Source organism: Poecilia latipinna, unplaced genomic scaffold (genome assembly GCF_001443285.1).
Source record: "Poecilia latipinna isolate Pla-1442-1.1 unplaced genomic scaffold, P_latipinna-1.0 Scaffold365, whole genome shotgun sequence".
Classification (NCBI taxonomy): domain Eukaryota; kingdom Metazoa; phylum Chordata; class Actinopteri; order Cyprinodontiformes; family Poeciliidae; genus Poecilia; species Poecilia latipinna.
Window position 1 is genome coordinate 203,000 of NW_015112981.1, and position 23,496 is coordinate 226,495.

Sequence of the window (23,496 nt, forward strand, 5' to 3'; positions counted from 1 at the left end):
GTGGAACATAACGTTTCATAGTTAAACAGCATCCTGATGCATGAAGGTAAAAGGAGGCTTCCTCAAACACATTTTAACATTTAAAGCTTCCCTACTGAATCTAAACAGCAAGAATAGTTCAGTACTATACATAAACACTGTATTTAAAGTCCATCAGGAGAAAGACATGATGTTTAACTTTCTGGTGATTGCATCTGACCTCATAAGGGATGCGTATCTGTGCGATGTCTCAGAGGACAGCAAATAAAACATAGCAAAATAAGCACAAGGCTAAAACTGGACCAAAAGCAACATCAAGGTTTTCTTAAGGTTGCAGAGTGCATGTTTGCTAAATATAAAACTTTGATAACATCGCAGATAACTTTGAAGTGCTTTTTAATTAAATATAAGCTACTAAAGAAGCCGAGCTTACAGTAGAAATAAACATTCCCATCAGAGCGAAGACACCAGACACCATGAAGGTGAAAGCAAGACTTCTCTACGCCTACTGTAACATTAACCATGGAGTCATTGGGGTTTTTTAGCAACTTGTGCGATACCAATAACACTCACTGAACACTTCATTTAATACATATGGAATCTGTTATTGTCTAATTTTGAATCAGTTTCTTGTTCTTACTAAGCAATAAGCTATTTTACTTCTGTAGTCCATCTCTTTAAAGTTTCAACATATTGTGTATTCAAAGATGGCATTTCAAACACTTCATTTTTAAAAAGAAGCTATTTGAGCTATTCTGCACAAATCCTCTACACTAACAACACTCTGTATGTTTTCTCATTTTTAGACTAAAAACCTGAGGGATGTTTGTACATCAGACATTTCTGAAATGCTCAGACCAGCATCATTATGACTTCTGAATCTATCGAGTTGCTTCTCTGTGATTGATTTCAGTCAGTTACAGACTGAAGACCTGTGATATAACGTATAAACAACATCAGTCCAAGGACAGATCCTTGAGGAACAACTGGATACAGCTTAAGCAATCACTAACATAAAGTGAAATATAAGCTGACACGCTTCTAACATTTTGGAAACAATTTCATAATTTTTTTTTTTTTTACAATAACCAATGTTGAAAGTGGTTACGAAGAGGATAAAAAGACTATAAAAAACAAAATATGTTAGATCACTATTACTATTAGTCATAACATGTCTGATTTCCCTTTGATAACCTTCTCCATACTCTGCAAAACTTACCCTGTACTGGCTAGATAGTCTTTTCCAGCTTGAGCAGTTCTCACAGGCTTGTGGATTGCAGCAGCTTTAGGGGTCAGTGTGTGACTCTCTCGGCCCACCACCTTGTTGGCCAGGTTCAGGTTGGTCAGCTGAACACAATAATACAGAGAAATAATCTTAATTGTATTGTACTTAAGCATGTTTTGTCTCATCAGCTTCTTTTTCAGTGCAAGCCATTGGTAACAATAAATCCTGTGTTTTAAGCTGTTGAGTTCCTCCCTCAGCTGACTGCCTTTATCTCTGGTATCTATGTGAAATGTATACACAGCACATGGCACAGCTAGTCTCTGTTTAACACTAAATCCAACCTTCACCTCGGCCTCCTCCATCCTTAGCAGGAACAGTAATCATGACTCTCCAGTCGAAATGTGCTTATAACCCAATCAGCCTCATCTCAGTGCTACTCTGTGGTCTCAGTGAAATATTACGGGAGTATTAATCATACATCATACCGTTGTGGTATTTTATTTACTTTATTTCCTCCTGTGCGCGAAATGTCCAATGGGAAAACTGTTGAGCTGCCAGGCCTTGTACGACATAAAAGAAAAATGTGTCAGTGTGTTGTTACACACCCACAGCGCTAGTTTACTTCAAAAGTTAGACAGGTCATATTCTTTCAAAGAAAGAAATCTAAATGGAGGAAATATAATACATTTGGTTGTGGATACTGTTTATATTCCTAAAGAGACAAAACGTAGGGATTCACAGAAACAATAAATGTTCTCTCAGGGGCTATCCATCTCTATCCTGCATCGTCCTCTTCTGTCATGTTTACGGGACTTTCTATTTATTTAAAACAAGGCAATCTTACAACAGTGGACATAAACAGACACACATGGTGAAAGGATCCACAATCATATTGTCGCATCACTGCACAGCAGCATGATGGAGATGGCGGCCATGCCTGGTTTTACTCAGTGTCAGTCTCTTTCTGTTTATATGGCCCTGCTTGAGAGTGAGTAATTACTTAAACCCTGAGGTCAACTGTGCAACGGAGTGTCGTTCGTGTTTACAAAGTTCTCCATTTAGCCCAGAAAGTGATTTAATGACTTAAATCGGAGCCTTAGAAAAATCTAAATGTTCTCTGAGCCCTATAAGTGCCAAAAACTGGACTATTTGACTAAAGCTTCTGCCATGGCCTGGATTAACTGCTCTTGTGAAACACAGCAAACAAGTTTCAGATAGAATGAAAAATGTACAGTCAGAAAGGAAGTCATAAAACCTGCACTCTGTGTGGTCTGGTGCCATCACAAAAAAAAAAAAAAAACACAAAACTCTTCACTGAAAAAAAAAATAAAGGGAGGCAAAAGAGGGAGGAAAGGTTTAGGGTCTCCCAAAGCCGAGGGCCAAACCATTGGAGAATATGGGAGAAGGTGGTGATGGAGCCAGCCAAGCTGCCACTCCCCTGCTCAGTGCCAATTTGCCACATTCCTCCATTTATAAGCATCAATTACCACAAAAAAAGTGGCTGCCTGTTAAGTATCAACAGAAATCACTCCCCCATGGTGCATCTGATAATGAGACCTCACACAGAGCCATGGCTTGATGCGGCTCACCGCTGTTTGGGCCAGCCAGCGTTAAACTTCAGTTCCAGACCCACCCCCACAGCTGCCCCAGCCCACAGACTGGAGGCGAGTTGAGGGCTGAAGGAGGAAGGTGTGCTGAAAGAGGCAGCAGACCTCCGCGGCTCCAACAGGTCTGCTGAAAGCATGAGCAACTACACGCCGCCCATCAGCATGGGGTCTAAGCCAGATTTACGCATCAACAAAGGAAAATATCAAAGACCTCACAGTGAGACTGACGATTCTTCTCTACATAAAACATTACACAGATTTCTTTTCTTGGAAAAAAAAAAAAAAAAACACCAGAGGGGTCAGCTAACAGCTGCTTAATATCTGCATAGCCTCTTGTACCGGCTGACAGAATGGATCCAATATCATACCTCAATCTTCTTAAACTTAGTTCCTGAGGTGCAGAACATTTCTGTTTCAGCAGACACTACATACGGTACAATTGCACATAAAATCTAAAACATTCTGAGACAGTTCCATCCATTTTCTGAACACCCTTGTCCCTCAGTGGGGTCGGGAGGGGTGCTGGTGCCTATCTCCAGCTAACGTTCCGGGCGAGAGGCGGGGTACATCCTGGACAGGTCGCCAGTCTGTCGCAGGGCAACACAGAGACACACAACCATGCGCACACACACACCTAGGGGCAATTTTAGACAGACCAATTAACCTAACAGTCATGTTTTTTGGACTGTGGGAGGAAACCGGAGTACCCGGAGAAAACCCACGCATGCACAGGGAGAACATGCAAACTCCATGCAGAAAGACCGGGGCCGGGAATCGAACCCAGAACCTTCTTGCTGCACAGCAACAGCTCTACCAACTGCGCCACTGTGCAGCCCTTCTGAGACAGTTATTCTGATTAATTGTGATTAATCAATTTAAATATTTTAAACAATCATTAATTGATTCAGAAATTGAGTAATCATTAATTACAGCATACAAACTCAAAAAAGCCATTTTCTGAGAGAAAAACAATAGTCAGGGCTGTAACTAAGCCAAAACTGTACAAAAAATCTATAAATTTTGCATTTAGGAACAAAAAACCCTTTGTAAATATGTTCCACACAGAGCTCCTCAGGTGGCAAAGTTTAAGCTTCATCTGATTCAAATTCTGTAAAAGCTCCAATTAAAAATCTTTTGCTATTTAGTTATTAATCAGCTGATCCAAACAATATGAACAGATATGAACAGATCAACCCTACACTGTATTGATGGTAAGCCAAGGAGAAAACATTGAACTTTTCACATGTTGATATTAGAAGGTTTTCTTTTTAGCTGCAGATGAATCCTTTGGTACAAATGATCAAGAGAACCTAAATTAAGTGCTAAAAATTGGGGGAGGTTTACGACATGGGATAAACCTCGGAAAGGAATTATATCATAATGTACTAACACAAAAGAGAAACCCACATGGTGTGTCAGCAGGTTGATGTGACTGGAGCTGGCATAGTGGCGAGCAACCTGCTTGTCAGCCAGTTTCTGCAGGGCTGAGATGAATGCTTGCTGATTTGACTGGGCTTGGGCAGACAAAGATTGCAAGTCCCTCAAAGTCCCCTCTGAGTTAGACTTGGGCTTGGAACGGCTCCTGTACATCCCTAAAATGAACAGAAACAAGGGTGAGGACATCACATCAATTTAGTTGTGAAAGCCACATGCAACAGAACTTCGATTACCTTGGTGTGCTGAGGTAGGTCTGGAGAACGTCTGGCTGTAGATGGGCATGGCACTCAGTACTGCAAATGTAGTTTTGGAGTTGGTTGTGGGTGTAGTAACAGACTGAATCTTCCTCAAAGCCTGGCTTGGTGGCACAGCAGAAGCTCCATTAGAGGCGGTAGATGCGGGTGTCCGATTCACTTTTGGAGGCTGCGTGATGACGGGGGCAGAGGTGTATGCGGGAGGATCGGAAAGAGTTTCCGAATGGCAAAAGTTAGACTTGGCCAAGGACTGTGCGTAAGACGGTGGCTGCGGAGGTGGAGGCGGTGGGGGGCAGTGAAGAGGAATGGATTTTGTAGTAGGAGAGCAGTGCTGCGGATGAATGTTTGCACAGTCTGAACTCGGAGAAAAACCGGAGCAGTGCTGAGACGACCGGACATCTGGTTGAGTTTTACTGGCTGTAACCTCAGCCTGTTGGTCTGAATGCAGCACAAGCAATTGAGTCTCAGAGTATTTGACGTTTGGGTCACTGCAGACTTTCCCTGCAGAGAGTGAGGACTCTGAAGCTCTGGAGTCTTCTTTGGTCACAGGCAAAGCTATTTAAAGGGGAAAGAAAGCCCAAGCTGTGTTATCATTAGTCACTCATTTCTCTACTCTGGCGGACACTATGATCCCACACTGAGTCCTAATCATTCGATGGCTGACCTGTCCATCATCTCACATGACTCTTATTTTTATTTTTAAATTGTTCTTTAATATCACAAGATAATGTAAAAAATAAAACTACTGTAAACCAGAAATGTGAAGAAAAAAAAACATATGGAGCTTACTTTTAGAATTTGCCCTGCTGCCTGAATCCTGAGCCTTGACACTTCTAACTTTATTTCCTAAGAAGACGTTGGCTGATTTATTTCTATGTGTATAATATGTCAGCACTTCCTCCAGATCGTTCTCACTGTGGAAAAAAAAGACATTAAAATAAATTAGGCCACTTAGCTCATATTACCATGTATTTTGACAAGCCAAAGTATTCATACCCCTTGTCACGTTTTCATGTTCTAAAAACACTAACTTCGTTTTATTTTACTGGGATTTTGTGACAAAGAAAGTAGCATACAACTTTGAAGTAGAAACACACATTCATTCCAACAAGTTTTACAATTGTGTGTTTGTATACATAAGATTTCATTTATAGCATTCCAATTGATGAACCTTCACACACGTCTGTTTTGGAGCTCCTAATGAGTTTACTTTCAAGACTTTTCTCTATTTATCTCCACCCAACTTCTCATTAACTTTGACCAGCTTCACAGTTTCTGCTGGAATGAAGCATCCCCACAGAATGATGCTGCCACTACCATTTTCCACATTTGGGAACAACGGATTGAGGGAGATCTGCTATTTTTCTACCACACGGTGTGTTCTGAATGAAGGCCAAAGTTCAATTTTGGTTTCATTTTCCACATGTTTGCAAAGTTCCCTACATGGTTTATGGCAGACTGGTGTTCTTATAGGTTTCTTTCAACAATATATTTCTCTTGCCACTCTTCATATAATTTGTGGAGTGCATGACTAATGGCTATCCTGTCAACAGATTCTTCCAGATGAGCCGTGGATCTCTGCATTTCTCCTAAAGTTACCAAGGGTTTCTTTTCTGCTTCATAAACTAACACGCCTTGCAATCGCCTTGGATGATTGAATGAGCAGAGCTCCAAAGCTTGGGGAACAGTTGTGAAAGCACCAACTCTGCTTTAAACTTTGGTCCTGACCTTTCGGCTGTGTATTCATGTTTTTTCGCACACTAATGTTCTCTAAAATACCTTGAACTACTGCTTACGGCAATTAGTTATGCAAGATTCTAGCTTGGGGTATACAAAAAAAGCGCACATTTTTCAAGTTTGTAGAAAATGTTGAAAACCATGTGGGGTTTTTTCCACTTCACAATTGTACATTGTGTTGTATTAGTCTATCACATAAAATAATAATAGAATTCATTAAAGTTTGTGAATGTAAGGTGAGAAAATCTGGGAAGGTTCAAGCAGTATGACTACTATTGCGAAATACTGTAGAAGTACACCGGTGGAAAGCCAAGCAATGAATGAAGGAGGTCTTTAGTGGGTTTTGAAACCCACTAAAAGACTCACAAACCTTGCTTCTGTAATGTACTCTTGAAATACACTCTCGTTAACACAATGCTCCTCTTCGCCACTTTCCTGCTTTGACATCAACTCAGTTTCCTGTAAAAGAGAAAGGAAAGCAGAAGGCAGCTGGTCTCAGTTATCTGAGCATGAATCTCCTGAGTTTCAGTCCCTCATCAGGACAAAATGCTGTGATTAAACCGAATTATTGCATGAAGTACCTTATTGTAACAGTGGATGAACTCTCCTAACTGGAAGGACAGGATGCGTCTGCGATCTTGGAGTGGTAACTGGTGATTGGGCAACACAATGTTTATGTCTTGTTGAAGGTTAATGGCAGCTCTTTTCAAGAATCGTATCACAAGCTCCTGTCCAGACAAATAAAATATATGTAAATTATCTTAGCACTGCTAAGCAGAAATACTGATTCATCATAGTCTGCTTTTACATATACCATTTGCTTTAGTTCTTCAAAAAATAAAAAATAAAAAAGAGTCCACCCCAATTTAACTGATTTTGTTTGAGGTCACTGATGATGTATACTGAAGACTTTCCAGTCAGACTGCCTCTTACACTCCACGTTTTCCTTCACTGTGGCCACAAATGTCTAATACACATTTCAGCTACGTAGCACAAATGACTAAATAATTACAATGGAAATTCATAGTTAGGAAACAATGCTTTGGAGTGTTCCACCAATTCTACTTAAACTAAAAAATAACATGGGGAGAGAGGTAAGAACGCATGAGTAAAACAGAATAGAACTCATTTATTCTGTTCTACAGAATAAATGAGAATAAATGTTTTATAGAACTTTTAAAAATATATACATAATATTTCAAATTTCAAATAGAGGTACAGAGTACAGACAAAAACAGCAGAACAACACAACAGTGTCAGGACAAGGCACACAAGCTAATAACGTTAATGTTGGCATATCTGTCTATCAATGAAACTTTACCATCTGGTCGTTGTCGTCGTCTGGCCAGGTTGGGATAGAGTTGGTTTTGCTCTCAACTAAAAGCCTGCACTGGACTCGCTGAAGGTAAGAGGAAAAGGCCATCCGAGCCTGCACTTTGCTGAAGATAAAGCAGAGAGATGAAAACCATTTAAAATGGTAAAGTACTTAATTAAGAGAAAGCAGTTAATTTTTATCTTTGCAAAGACATGATATGTTGAGGTGCTGGTATGCTCCAGGAGCTCCTCTTAATCTCTGTAAACGAAAAGCACAGATGCCAAATACTGACATCAAATTCAGATTACTTTTTTAACTATGGTTGATTGTAGCTTCAGGACAGCAGCCAGGAAGTACGAAGTAACTCCGGAGGAGCTACAGAGGTCCACAGCTCAGGTTGGATAATATCTTAATAGAACACCTGTTAGCAGTCGACCCCACAAAGCTGGCCTTTGTGAAAGAGTGGCAAGAAAAAGCCATTTTGCAAGAGAAGAGAGCACATCACCCTGAACACTTGTTTCAAGATGGATCGAGCAGACTTGGAAGATAACATGTTTAGTTCTAATGACTTGAGACCAACTTTCTACAGAGTTCTGCTAATGACGTAATTATTTGATTCAGGTGTGTTGAAGAAGAGACAAACCATCCCTTGGAAACTGGAGATCGATGCCTGTAATTTAAATCAAAGCATATTCAACTGTCCAGTCCATGTCTAGACTTTGCGTTCACACATATTAATCAATTAGTTTCACTCAATTAGACTCACAGAATACACGTGGAAAATTTCTTCTCAAAAAGTTTAACTGTAAATAGTGGTTAAAAGAATGCAAAGATGTAATGATTATATTATTTCTGGCATTTTGTAGTTTTCATTCAATAAAGGTGTGTTTTTACTGGAGTCTACGATCAAGTACAAACACTGACAACAAGAGACTTCACTTAAATTCTCAATTATATCATCTAAGGAACTAAAAAAACTATTGAACTATAAGATAAATATAGTATTACTTTCTACCAAAAGTGGCTAAAATGTTTCAGACAGGTCAGCTTATCAAGAGAACTGACAGAAAACAGTATATTTTAAAATAAAATCCCTTGAAACACAAACAGTCATGTGCTATTAGATGATCATTTCCCAGCTTCATACACTCTCTAAGAAATCCCATAGATTTTTCACCAAACTCAGACTTGTTATTGTAAGACTTTGCCGGGTTATAATATCAAGGAAACATTTAAAATCATCAGGAGACTGTAGTCTTGGAAACAAATATGCAGGAAACTACAGTTCATAGTGTTTGCATATGACCTCCTGTAGAACTCATTAAAAGTCAAAAGGCTGGAAAACTTTTATATTGGAACTTGTAAAAACCTAAAAGATTAGATAAACACATTCTGCACACAGCACCGCATAACTGGAAAACCACATCATATAATTTAACTGCAAAGTTATTAAAAAATTAAGAAGGTACAGTTGTTCTGTAAATAAACATTGATCCATACACCCATTTCTGTACACATTCTCTCCAGGGTGGAAAGGGGACTGGTGGCTGTCTCAAGCAGCCAAAGGGCAGGGTACAGCCTGAACAGTTCAGCTTTCCAGCACAGGGCAACACAGAGGCAAAAAGCACAAACAAACACGCACAGGCACACTCACCCAAACCTAGGGACTGTTTCTAGAAAACGATTATGCTTACATATCTTGGACAAGCTGGGGTACCTGAATGGAATACAGGCATGCACAGGAAGAGCATGCAACTGAGAAAAGGCTCATAAGTATTAATTGAATTTAGAAACAGAGCTAAGAACTGCTCCACCATGCAGCCTACAAACATAAATCTAGGAGTTGTTGCATGGTAGTGGCAGCAACGTGCTGTGGAGATGCAAAATTTTAACTAAGAATAAGTGCCAAGACTTGAAAATTTATATTCCAAGACTTTTCATATACTCTAACTGAGCCAGAGCTACTTTGCAAAGAAAATGGGCCATAATCTCAGCTTCCAGAAGCACAAACCTGGTAGAGACCATATAGGCTCTACCAGCTGAAGGCCTAGTGTGGACATGTCCCCACCAACTCTGGCCTGAAGTTGACAGTCCCCATCTATATTTCACACACATTTTTTCCTTTATGTGCCTGCATCTATTTATGGACAGTAACTCCGCAGTAGCTGTGCACTATGTCCAAAGCTTTAGCAGCCAGTTAATGATTTTTAGCATTCCTTTGTAAAAGGTAAATGGCAAGTTTACTCAGTGATCCTGTAGATTCGATGTCACGTGACTTACTATGCACGGCAGTGCGCCACATGCGCTGCTGCTTTGTACTGAGTGGGAGTAAAGGTGGTTTGGAAAATGACAAACACAAAGAATCTGAAAAAGGGACGCAATGTTTTGCTATGCCTGCAAGATATACAGGTCCAAGGGAATCACATTTCATAGGTAAGTAAAAAGTTTTAATTTAATGTATATATATATATAAAGAAAGTGGGGAGTAGGTTAACTATGCTATAGCTCGACTTCGACAACCTTAACATCAGTTCAACATGTTTAGGTTCAGTTAGCACAAAAATAAGGCAACCGATACATCTACTTTCTGACAGATTATCAGTAGAGCAGGTGTTTAAATTAGCTAAGCAACCACGAGTGTTCAGACGATTACTTCTTAGTTACTGCAAAATAAACACTAAGCCTGAAAACAAAACACATAAAACTGTAACAGGCTGAATGTTCTGTTTTTACGTACTTTTGGTGTGGGAAATGTTTTTGTGCTTTTTTGTGCTTTCTAATGTTAATTCCTGATACACTTGAACGTAATCTTTGCTCTGAGGTCCAGCTCTGTTGATTGCTAAGTTGTCATTCCAACGGTTTTGCATTTGATGTTAAGTACAGAAATATGGACAGCATCAGCATCACATGTGAGACAGAAAAAGATGTGAAAATGAATTAAGACCTGCCTTATTGTATAATTTTATAGTAAAGAAATAAGTTTGCTATGTTAACGACACATATCTCATTCAACAGGGCACATATTTATGCCAATTCAGAATCACATGATTGAAAAATACAAAGTTTGCACTGACAAGGATTCATTTGACTTGCGCAGAAAATGTTCATTCAGTTTTTTTTTTTTTTAAATTCCTTAACATTTTGATTGTTACAAAATCTACTGTTGATGTTTTTTAAGCACTTCATGTATTCGGGCAACAAAAGGCAACTATATTATTGTGATAATTCTTCACAAAAAATGTTACTGAATTGTGTAACTATTTTTCAACTGTAGGCAAGCATTGAGCAAATATACAGACTCACTCCATTACATAGAATGACTGAAAAGTAAAATTTTTACCAATTACATCACTAAGTAAAAGACATTATATAGATCTTTAACATCTTTATGTCTCTTTGTGTATTTAACACCAGCAGAAAGGTTATTTTCAAAAGATACGATTAATCTGACAAGCCTCATCAGGTTGTATATCCTAATTTATTGAATATTGGATATAAGACTATATGGGAGTCACATTCACATTAAAAATGCCTTCAGGTCACATAACTGTGGTGCATCAGACCCATCCATACTCTCCTTCTCCACAATGCGTCCCCACCAAGTTTCAACACAAAGTAACATCCTTTACTTTCTTCAAAATGTTAAAAATGTATTCAAGGCATATAAATACTTGCAATGTAAGGCTCACCTTCTTCCTTGAACACCATCTCTAGTCAGAGCGAGTTTATAAACATTCTTTTGAAATGTGAAATATAAGAGCAGTATCCAACACTAACATTAGCCCAGAATATAGACTGACCTGAGGTCCCGCCCCTGCTGAAGGACGTTCAGGAGGTTGACTGCGGGCCTGGCATTTTGCACGGCTGCGTCTGAGCTGGACTCAGGTTTGTTGTGGCTTTGCTCCAGTGGTGTGGCCGCTTGTTTACTTTGCTCCATTACCAAAACCTTGAGCGGGAGTGGCTCAAGAGGTTGTTTCACCTCCTCGATTTCCTCCTGAGAACACTCTTCGGTCTCCGGGCTTCTGTTTTCAGCCAGGAAGGCCTTGGATTCCTTCCCTGAAGTGTGCGGCAGTGCAAGAAAAGACAAATGTCAGTTACATCACAGGCATTCGGGATAAAACGCGCATACGCTCAGAAAGGGCTTTTTATTGTTGCTGCGAAGAAATGAACTCATTCCGAGTCATTTTTGGCCAACCTTACCATGACACAGGGGAGTTATTTATTGAAACCAAAAGTGCTGTAACATGTTATGTTGTTCTACTTAACTCCACACACAGTAACATGCAGAATACATCAGACCTACTCCGTTTTTTTCTCCTCGTAGCAGTGTGATGACTCAGGTGGCGCTCTTTCCTTTTTTGTGCTTCCAGAGACAGCAGCTTCCTCTCATACTGAACAACGTGACGGCCACGAATTGTGTCCGCCATCAGGTGAGTGTTCCTGTTCATGGGTCTGGCAACAGAACAGCATGTGGGGCATTGTTATTTGGATTTGGATCATTCAACAATTAGAAAGGAGGAAGATACTTCTTTTAAATTCCAAGCCGCTTGTCAAAAACACTAAACTATTGTGTAGCTTCTCCTGAAGTATGATGATCCAAAACAAAGAAGATGAATAACAAACAGCAACATCTAGCGGGTTGAAGCAGTAACCAACCAGTCTGATTACCTAACAAATATGTAAAATAGAAGACTTAAAACAAAACTAAACAAAATAACCTAAATGGGGGCTGCTTTACTAAAATAAAAATGGGTTCCTCACTAAGCATTAATTGTCTACCACTCTTTTCTTTCCTGTCACCAAATCAACACCAGAGTGCTGAGCAGACACGAGGAACATGTTGGAAAAGCTGCTTCATCTCTTTAAGAATTCCTCTAACCTGTGCAATCAAAGTATAAAATACAAACATGAGAGAATCCAAGCTTTTCCATAAGCCGAAGGAAAGATGTATTCCTGCCTTCCAACCGCAATGGGAATGCTTACCTTCCATGGAAAAGTCGCTTTGCCAGCAAGGAGTTCAGTGACGGCTTGGACTCCAGATATGCTCTGACAGAAAGAGGTGGAAAAACAAATACAATTCAAAATAGTGTTCATCTTTTTCAAGCCTTAAGTTCAATGTGTTTTTAGAAATGTCATAAAATTCAGTTTTTAGGACATCTATGGATGAAATCCAGCAAAATAACCTGAAATAGACTTTCCTTTATATAATTTTTGTCGAGCTTGGGATTAATTCCTGCTCTGACCTTGTTGTTCTTCCAGCAATTGGCCGTTTTTGAGTCTGCATACTCAAGTTAACAATTAATTGATTGCTGAAATAGCTGATAATTAGGTCAATAATCGATTGAAATAATTAATCAGGTTTATTGTTTCAGCCCTAATTCTGACATTAAATAATTGTGATCCTGAAAGATATCACTTTTTTTTTTTTACATATAAAGACTATGCTCCTTTATCTTTAATGTTTTTGGTTACAGTTACGGGGATCCAAACACAAACGGATAGATGGATTGTTTTTTAACTCTATTTGGTTTTCGATACATTGGTCAAGCTCTGAACTTTTCCAGGATGTGTAGGATCCCTGGTTTGACTTTATTTGTGCAGATTATCCTAAATTATCTTGAATTTCCATGTTATCAGGGGACTGTAACAAACAGCTTGAGGCCTTTTAAGGTATCTGCCTGTTCTTTTCTAGCTCTAACTACCCATAAAGCTCCCATGTATCCTGGGTGGGGAAGATTCTTATGAAACCCCCTCTTCTCTCATACTCCTCCCTTATCCTCCTCAGCACTTTGATCTACATTCAAGAGAAAAAGAAAAAAACATGATGTATTAAAAAGGATGCCATATTTTATTAAGACAGTGCATGAAAGTCAGCGTGGCCTCTGCTGCTTTCCTGACAACAACTAACGCCCTGCCTTACCTCCTCAGTAGTCAGGTTCAGAGTGCTCTCTTCTAGACTTTTAGTTTTTTGCTTGTCGCCATTTGTTTCCGAACTAACGGCTGATACAGTCCTGTGCTGTAAAGAAATAAGAACAGGAACATAATTAATGCCCAATGTTAAAAATTATCTATATTTAGCCCTAAAGGATGTTAAGGTTCAGTCTTGTAGAAGAAGTATAATTAACTACTATGACTAAAACATAATTCCTTTGCATCTACATATTTAACTTCCATTTATGAATGAAAAATGTGCAAACTATGCCACAGGCAACAAGAGTTTCGTTTTTTTTTTCTCTCTCTCTCTTCTCCCTGTGACAGAAATAGCACATTTTTGCAATGCATTGGCATTCCGGTTGGCCCCTCTGACTGACAACTTTGGCATGCAGTTTGGGACAGCGGCCAGTAAGCTGGGCACAACCCCACAGGATCGCATACGTAATTTGTCATCTAAATAGCAGAGGGATTATGTTTAATTTGCCTGATGCGGCTGGAGGGTTGTAAAGGCAGCCAAACAGTGACATGGCCTAATCCCACAGCAAAAGTTTCAACTGTTAAAGAGTGAAATGGAAGAACAGGTTCCCTGCAGGCCCAATGTTCTCACAAAGCCTCTGTGACAGCTATGGTGTGGTTTTGCGCCATGTATGGAGTGCATGCCTCGAAAAAATAATTTACTCGAATGTTTACAAATGTTGTCACATGGCAATCACACAATTCAATGAATTTTACTCGGATTCCATGTGACAGAGCGACACAATGTTGTGCATAACTGTGACGTAGATGAAAAAGAAAAAAAAAACAACTTTTCAATATATTCTTCATATGCATTTGAAAATCTCAGAAGTTTGTACCAAGCCCATCCAAACTACTACTTTACAGGAACCACTGACATTACAGCTGCATGTGACTCGGGATAACTTGTGACCAGACTGAGTTTGAGACTTTTTAGCCCACTCTGTCACAGTCAGATTGGATGGAGAGCATCTGTAAACATCAACTTTTAAACCATTCAAAATTACCATGGTCATTTTGGCTATTTTACTCAATAATGCTCTCCTTGCGTAACCAGGTTTGCAGTTGTGCCATAATGTTTCAAATACTAGATGGGTTTAACAGTGTTTCATGAGACATTCAAAACTTGGGATATTGTTATATAATTTAACTTTGCTTTCTCCACAACTTGCCCTTCTTGGTGTATCTCGAGAGCTTCACAGAATAGCTGTATTTATACTAATATTAAATTACATGCAAATGAACTCGGGTTGTCAAAAAAAATCTATAATTTCCCTCCACTTCACAATTTATGTATGACTTTGTGTAGTCTATCACAAAAAATTCCAATAAAACGTAAAATTTGACGCTACGGCATGGTAAAACATGGAATGGGTCAAGGAGTTCACATTATTTGCAAGAACTGAACATCTGAGATTCTGCATAGTTAAGTCCTTTTGAGGCCAGTGGTGCATTGCAGCATGAGCCTTTTACTTGTAAAGGGCCACTTTGCTAATGTAATGAAAAGTCCTAGTGAAAACGCAGCATTAGGAATCAATAGAAGCCATCTGTCTGTCACAGTGAAAAATTGTTAAGCCACATAATTAAATCAAGAAAAAACCAGCAAGTAGTTTTTTAGCAGCGAAGTAACAAGCATCAGGGAATTACAAGGGGGGGAAAAAAACAAAAGATTAATATGTCTGAGACCGAATAAAACCAGCTTGCTCTGCAAAGTGGTTGTTGGAGCAAAACAACACTTCTGCATGAGGACATTTGTGTTACCCTTAAGTCTTTACAAAAGGCACATGACAACACACAAACCGCATCGACACGCCACTGTAAAACATTGTCACTATGCGTCTAAATGAGCTCCTTAACACAACATGAGGTGGAGCAGAAATCTGTCTGCATTAGTAATCTTCCTCCAGCAGTGCTGCACCACAACTTGATGCAGTAGTCAAGGAGAGGAGCCAAGCGAATTAGCTGTCGTGGCATCATTAGGCAACACGACCCGAAGAGAACATTAGTCATTTGATTAGAAATGATTAAAAAAACTAAGGCACAGGGTTTTCAGCTTTTTCAAGCTGATGTCACTCAAACACTTTAATTACATTAGCAGTTGTTTTGCATTACAGTACATTTTCCAGGAGGGTGAGGGAAGAGCTCAGTGGCAGCTGAAGGAATGTACTGTTTTATCCCCCTGTTGCTGCATGAGGACAAAATGCGGTGCGACCCAAGGAAGGGTGAATGAGTGCAAAGCTTTGACATCCTCTACCTGCAGCCTTGGTCCCCCCTTCTTGTCGATCGTGAATCGATCTGAACGAGGCTGTTTCAACAGAGGGTCTTGACCCACAAGGCCTGCAAAGAGAGAGAAACTGGTTTTATTCGAGTGTCGGCACCATAATCTTCAAAAAATAAAAAAAGATAGAAAGCAAAACGGGGTGGATAGAGTTTTAAAATCACAATATCAAAGTTAGAAGAACACCTAAAAATTTGTGCATACTATCACCTGGCTAGTTTTCACCCCTAGGTTTTATTTAGAGAAGTAAAAAGCCAGCAGCTAGCGCTGTTAAACAGTTAACAGTTCCATATTTGGTCAATGTATGTTATTGGGATTTCACGTTATAGACCAACACAAAGTAGTGTCCAACTATAAAGTGGAATGAAATTTTTTATTTTCTTTAAGAATAATGCCGCTCATTATGGCAGCATGTTGGAGTAGCTCTGTTACCTCAGTTCTGATTTGCAAATTTTTTGTCAATTATTTTTGGTTGAGGCATCTCAAGTTTGGATGAGAGAAAAAGAGGAACCATTTCGTTCGTTCATCATAATATCCTCTACTCCAATGTTTCTCTGCCAAAGTTTCTGACTATACGACTAGAGAGAGATTTAAAGAGAAGCAGTAAAAGAAAGTGAAGTGGATTAGCAGTGCTTGCCAACAACTGATGGTGTTAAGTAGGACATGTTGCTGTGGAATATTGTCTCTGCTGCCCGGATACTGAACTGTTAGCATATCATTACAGCAACACCAATATGTCATACAGCAACACTCTTCAGTCATAGGCCTCCTCAGATTTATTGCAACACTGACTGCTACTGGAGATCCTTCCTGCCCACAGCGTCACCATCTAAAATGACACTTTTAAGATACTTGCATGATACGAATTACAATATTTAATTTCCCTTTGGGATAAATAAAGCATTTTTTAAATTAAATCTGAATTGAATTGGAAAGATCTTTTAAAAATATTTACCCAATACAAATCTGACCAGCATCCCAGCAGTACATTTTTACCAAAAACAGTGTGTTCAGGGCTGGTTTTCTTCCACATGTAGTGACTTCATCTAGTTTGTAGTGACTTCATCTAGTTGTCCAGTCAACAGTTTCTCTGTTTTGACCTCTGAATCTCTGCAGCTCCTAACTCACTGCTTTGTGCTGAGCCGTCACATAAAACCCCAATAAAATACATAGACGTTTGAAAATCCGAATGAGTGATAAGCCTTTTATAAGGCAGCATATAAAAACAAACACAGGGTCAAAGAAGTGAAGAAAATCCTAATATTCCACATTTATTTACAGAAAACAGCCAATGAATGAAGTGCATCACATTCATCTCATCTCAGCAAAGTGTTCCCACCCTGACGAAAATATTTACGAGTTTAATTTTATTGTTTATTGCTTCCCACACCCTCCCAAAGCCCAGTGAACAGCTGAATAAATTTGTTTGTCATATCTTGCACTCTTATATGAACTGAATAAAGCCTATTGACAGCTTTGAGCTCGAGGCTGTTTGTTCTGCCTCGTTCGAGCCGTCAGGCATCAGGCCCCTGTCATGCTCTTGCCTAAACACTGCAATTATTGCAAACACTGGTGACATGGAGTTGACAGCTACACACAGTCAGGGAATGAATGCTAATGGAATGCTGTCATTATTTACAGGACTGGGATGCAGCCCAAGCGCTATCAGCCAACAGCGACTTTGTTTGGTACATAATAGATGTGCTATGTTTTACATGCCACTGCTCATTTTCTCCAGACCCGCAAGGAACGTCTCAGTCCAAAGATAACTGGCAATTTATGATTCTACTCTTTCATTTAATGAGCCAGAGGGGAGAGTTTCAAGCCACAGCATGGCCCAGCATATCACACACACACACACACACACACACACACACATTTGGGCATGCACAAGTGTACACATGCACATACTAGCCATTCCTCTAATATCATTAGCCTGGGACCACAGATAAACTTAAGAGCTCATAATATTTATAGAAGTCATAAGTGGGCAGAGGATAACCTGAATAGCAATAAGCGAGGAATTACATGATATTATACATTCTAAGCAACATGTTTTCACACCTGAATTGTCAGTAGTAACAGATCTAACATGGTTTAGTAATTCTTTGAATGAAAACATCAAATCAAGAATAGCGGGAACCTAAGACCCTAAATAGGATAAATATGGAAAAAAATGAATGAAGAAAGGAGGCATCGTAGATAGACCTTTTATCTGAGCCTTGGGCTCAGGCTTAATGACAATTTAAAAAAATATTCAGGCATGTGTAGGCAATTTGATCTGAGTGTAATTTAATGCTAATTAATAAACGTTGCGGTTTAATATTTCAACACAGGAATGCTTCCTTTAAAGCCATGCAGCTTTTTTTAAAGCTGTTTGCGCAAACTCAGCTTAAGAGTGGAATGCTGGAAAACATTAGACAATACGCAACTCTCTCAAACAGCTTGAAACCTGCACACCACAAGAATGACTGACCAGCAGCAAAGTCAATAGGGTGGTGAATAAAAACAAACGATGTATAATAATGACAACATTCTGATTTAGTGTTAAGAACGAAAGTCTGAACTGTGCCTGAAGCCACGGTGCCTCATACTTTTTGAACTTTTCACATCACAACCCAAAATCTGTTGGAACTGTGACAAATCAGTACATACATGTAAGGTGGAAGGAAAAAAAAACATTATTTAATTTTACAAATACATCTGAAAGTGTGGTATGCGTATGTATTTCACATTTCTATAATTAGAGGAGTTAAGCGTGCTGTGGTGGCTCTGGAGGAGGTGGAGAAATCCATACATAATGAATTTGTCAACAAAACAGCTATTAGTCATGCACTCTAAAAGTCTGGGATTTATGGAATAAATTCCCAATTGAAAAGAAGTAGTACAAAGTCTCCTTATTGCCACAAACCATGCAGTTTCATAATGTTGCCTAAGAACCTTTGAGGGCTTCATAGCTTAGCTGTATTTACTTAAAGATTACATTAGACAGAGGTGGAGTTTATGTCCCAATTATGTGGCTTAGTTGATATATGTACTGTATTTAGGGGTATCAGAGTAAAAGAGTTGAATACAATGTCATGATTGTATTTTTTGGGGAGTTTTTTGTAAAAAAAAATTGTGAAACAAAAATTAGATCTTAGTTTCCACACACCACATTTATACACGGCTTAGGGTTGTTTTTGTAATACAATCATAGTCATCACACTTTGAAGTTTGTGGTTGAAACTAAAAATTTTAGAAAAGTTGAACAGGTGTGAATACTTTTGGAGGTAGTATGCGTGCATCATGATCCACACATCAATCACTCAATCAATCAATCAATCAAATTGTATTTGCATAGCACCTTTCAGCAACAAGGCATTTCAAAGTGTTTTGAAATGCCTCGGTTCGTCAAGATGAATTACTAGTGGAAAACCATGAAAGAAAATAAAACATGTATTTGTTCATTGTTTCAGCATGCACTCACCCACAAGTGAAAGCATGTCTGCAATCATGCTAGCCTTTATCTTCAGATCCAAGGGTGCATCGCTGTAAAAAGACAGAGTAGGTATGACATTTTTATACAAACAAATATTTCAAATAACTAAATACTTGAGCTGCTCTAGTATTTTTGTGACTAGAGCTATTACAGAGTTATGATCGGCTGTCTTCTTAGAAGGCTGGATAATTAAAATACTCTAAATGAGTGATTCTACTAATAAGTAAAGCAAGGAAAGAACTGAGTCACTCACCAGGACAGAGAGGGTGAAAGGTTCACCTCTAACAACCAGGGCTTAAGGTTGGAGTCAATTAGGACATCAAACCCGTACAGTTCTACAGAAAGGACAATCACCAGAACAAATTAACATTTTTAATTAGTTAATTTAGTTTAGAACGGGGGCAGCATGTTGGAGTATCTCTGTCATGTTAGCTCTGATTTGTTTTTTCTGTAGACTTTGGTTCATACCTTTTTGGTTAAGGCATTACATGTTTGGACAGTTATTCCCTCTGGTTTTGATGTCATGACAGTCATGAAAACCAGTTTTTACCTGATTTGTTGCAAGACTGGCTGCAACATTCAACTTGCATGATACCATTTATGACATTCAATTTCCCTTTGGGATAAATAAGGTATTTCTTAATTTGAATTGAACTGAATGTAAAGCTGATGGAGATAAGAAAATCCCCACCCTCTGCATAGATAGATTGGTGTATTGGCATACCAATTTATGCCAATATAGAGATTGGCAAAGATTGGTATTTAATCTTCATCATATTCAGAAGAAGAAGATAAGAAATTCTGAATATCCACACTACCCTTCAACAACGTGTGAATGATTCTAAGGACCATTAGAAAAAGTTTCAACTAATTCCTGAGGTCAAATTAAGTCCATCTCGATAAAAGTCACACTCACAGCTTGAAATGTGAGGGTGTGTCCCAAGTGGCAAAACCTGGGGAATTAGAAAGCCTTAGGCGGCGTATTGTATATACAGCATTTCATTCCAGTAACAGCTAAGCACTGAGTGACACAATAAAAGCCTTTCACAAAGTGGTCAGAAAGTTCACAGAGTAAAATAAAAAAAAATTTAAAATCATCCATTTCATCTCGATTTTTCTCTCCCGTTTCACTGGCTGACTGATATATGGCTTACTGAAGCTGTCAGAGTATATGCGCCATATGAAAAGCCTCACACTGCTCTGGGGAGTGTCACCCAATAAGCCACCGGCCCCAGCAGAAGCGTGCAGGGAAACCACAGTCTTTTACAGGGTTAGGGTAGCGCCCGGCCAAAAAGCCAGAGGAAAAATCCTTCTAATGGCACTTCAAAAGAACAGACTGTGTTGAGAATAGGCTGGGGGGGTTGGCGGTTTCAGAGCTGCAATAACCAGCACTGTTTGCTCTAGCATCTCAGGTCAATGCCAGTGTTAAGCACACAAAACCCAGCATGACAGCCGGCAATGGCCTCAAATTGCACCTAAGGTAACACTGATAAAATTAAGCCGTTCCACTTTAACCAAATGGTGTTACTGTAATTTAGAGCACGAATAAAGTGCAAACTAATCAGAAAAAATAAATTAATGGTTGCTTAAACAAGAAGAAAAGTGTCCATATTTAAAGTCAGATATCTGGTGAAGATATTTGTTTTTATCAAGTACTGGTAGGGATAAAAAAAAACTGTTTGTGGAAATGCAGAAAATCCATTTGTTTCCTTTTAAGCGGCTTCACCTTATTTGGATATAAAATGATTTCCCATGTCTCTATTAATGATTTAACTATCAATGTAAGCATTGATAGTTGCCCCTCTATACCAGCATCAAGGTAGGGGTTTCCCTGGAGAAAGCTGGAACTGAACTCACAGCTACTCTTCATGGTGGCACCTCATTTTCTTGTAAAATCTCCTGAAAAATGCAGTTTAGTGTTTTTTTTTTTTTGTGTGTGTGACATTTTAGACAAAGTATAAATAAACAGGTTCAATCTAACTTTAAGGTTGTCTAGAGACAAAACAAGTAGTAAAAATACCATTTTTGAATGAGTGTGAATTCAGTTAGTCAAAAACCAATATATCAACGGTTAAAATATTTGGCAAATGCATTCATTCAGTACAGACTAATTTCTTTTAAAACATGGAATGAGGGAAAAGTGTGGAAAATGTCACATATTCCACATCTCAATTATTTTTTCACACTTATTAATTTCTGGAAAAAATAAAATAAAATTCCAGACTTTTCAAAACGAACAATGTTGACAAAAATGTTTTTTGGAGATCATTCAAAAAATATCTCTGATAACCTTGAAAACCTTGTTGATTGTATGCTGTATATTTTTGAATTTCATAATAACTAATTACTATTTCCTTTGACTTTTCAAATCGTGTTTCTCAAAAGTACACTGTGTCCTGTCTAATTTTCTATGAAAACAAGGACTGGAATCCACACAAGTATGTATTTTGTATTAATCAAACTAGAATATTTAAAAGGCATCGTGCTTTCATTGTTTAAGGAGTGTAAATCGCATAAACTCAAACTGATTCTTACTGACGGAAAGAAAGTAAATCTGCCATCCATTCAAGAGCCAGGAACTATAACACATCTGCACAAGATGGACAGGACCCCCTGATGTTAAACAGTGCAAGACCTTACAGGATTTTATTTTCCACTTGTCAGCTAATCCTATTCTATTCAATTCAGTGAAGGGACAAAAACACATACAGACGACATGAAACAAGGAGAGAAGGAGTGTATGTATCATAAAACATTAGTGTTGGAGAACAGAGCACTGGAATAATTGAGGTTTTGAGCCTACTTTGCCTCATCAGTGGCACAACAACAGCAGGGGGAAAATGGGGAGGTGTTACAACCACCTCACCAGCCTCCGACAAGCAGACTCCATGTGCCACAAATTTTTCCCTCAATTAGAAGCCGACGCCGCCGATGCCCCGCGAGCCTGCCGAGCAGCTTAATGTCAGACACGTTTGTTCTGTGGCTCGACCGCTGCCGGGGGGGACCGCTTTTAAATGTGCCCACAGACAGCCCACAACAAGCATCACAGACAAGCAGGCGTGAGGAGCTCAACATCTACATCACACCCCTCAAAGAGAGAGGGGAGGGGACAGGACAACCGTGACAGAAACAAAAAAAAGGGATGATGAAGAGCATTTTCTTTCTTTATTATAGGAGGGCGCCGCTGGAAAAGTTCACCACAAGAGACAAACACCCAAAAACAATGATCACCCCACCCTGGCCACTGAGCCTGGTAGCCCACAATAACAAGGGCATCTTTCAAGTGTGCTTTCTTCATGCGATGGGACAATTGAATTACTTTCATGTCATTCTGGGATAAATCATGGCAGCTAAACTGGTTCACTGCTGCTGGAAGAAGCACGGCAGATGTGGAAATCCTCGGAGAACAACAAATTAAAGTTGCAGTAAGCACTCTGTAGTCTTATTGTGACGGCGGGAACAAAAACCGTTAATCGCTTACACAGCAGCTACACTGCCATTGCAGGGGATGCGAACCCTGCACTGCTGAGAAAAGTATCTGAAACGGAGAGACGCTCACAGAGGGGCTGATCCAACCAACACTCAGCACTTAATGAGGTACGCTTGGTGGAACACAGGACCAGTAAGTGGAATGTTTTGTGTGTAATAAAATAGGCCTTTGGCTTGGCTAATCAGATCTTAGTCAAAACATCTCATAATCAGCATCTCTCAGCAAAAAGCCTGTCCATTAATCACACAGCAGCGGTGAGGAGCTGCATGGGTGGCATTTTCTCCCCGCAGAAAGACTCATACACCCATATACACTTCTTACAGCGTAAAAACAGTTTTTATTTCATCCCACATGAGACATTACTGAGCTATAAAAAGACTTTTTATTGTACGCACATGTAGATGCACGGTATAATTTGAGCTAAAAGGAAGAAATCCTATTGTTTTAAAGCCATTAATAAACTTCAAAATCAAAGGGAAGAATTTGAAGTAAATTAGGATTATAACGTGCTTAATGATTTTGCAAGGCTCTCTCTCCAGACATGCCAGAGATTGTATATGAAAAAAAAACAAAAACACAAAATAATTACTACTTTTATCAGTAAAAAGCACATACTTTGTAGTTTACTATTATAAACAGCTGCTGAGGCCCGGCAGTAAAAGAAGCATGGGGGTATTGTAGGTTATAGAGTGGAAGAACATACTGAGAATAAGGAAGGGAGGAAACTGTGGAGTACAGAATAGG

At 39.1% G+C, this 23,496-nt stretch overlaps 1 protein-coding gene across 10 annotated transcripts in view; it reads right to left on the reverse strand.

The window, feature by feature from the left end:
• ttll5 (tubulin tyrosine ligase-like family, member 5) overlaps positions 1 to 23,496 on the reverse strand; it is a 66,319-nt gene that overhangs the window by 24,428 nt on the left and 18,395 nt on the right. For all 10 annotated transcript variants that reach the window (XR_001425467.1, XM_015036350.1, XM_015036349.1 and 7 more), the window contains exons 14-28: positions 19,516 to 19,597; positions 19,251 to 19,312; positions 15,758 to 15,840; positions 13,475 to 13,570; positions 13,257 to 13,348; positions 12,538 to 12,600; positions 11,858 to 12,006; positions 11,355 to 11,610; positions 7,561 to 7,678; positions 6,821 to 6,967; positions 6,610 to 6,698; positions 5,292 to 5,416; positions 4,482 to 5,057; positions 4,219 to 4,403; positions 1,199 to 1,326 (exon numbers count right to left, since the gene is read on the reverse strand). Coding sequence is in view for 9 of the 10 variants with exons in the window: in XM_015036350.1 (XP_014891836.1) it covers positions 1,199 to 1,326; positions 4,219 to 4,403; positions 4,482 to 5,057; positions 5,292 to 5,416; positions 6,610 to 6,698; positions 6,821 to 6,967; positions 7,561 to 7,678; positions 11,355 to 11,610; positions 11,858 to 12,006; positions 12,538 to 12,600; positions 13,257 to 13,348; positions 13,475 to 13,570; positions 15,758 to 15,840; positions 19,251 to 19,312; positions 19,516 to 19,597 (2,251 nt within the window). In the remaining variant the exon portion in view is untranslated. The remainder of the gene's footprint in view (positions 1 to 1,198; positions 1,327 to 4,218; positions 4,404 to 4,481; positions 5,058 to 5,291; positions 5,417 to 6,609; positions 6,699 to 6,820; positions 6,968 to 7,560; positions 7,679 to 11,354; positions 11,611 to 11,857; positions 12,007 to 12,537; positions 12,601 to 13,256; positions 13,349 to 13,474; positions 13,571 to 15,757; positions 15,841 to 19,250; positions 19,313 to 19,515; positions 19,598 to 23,496) is intronic.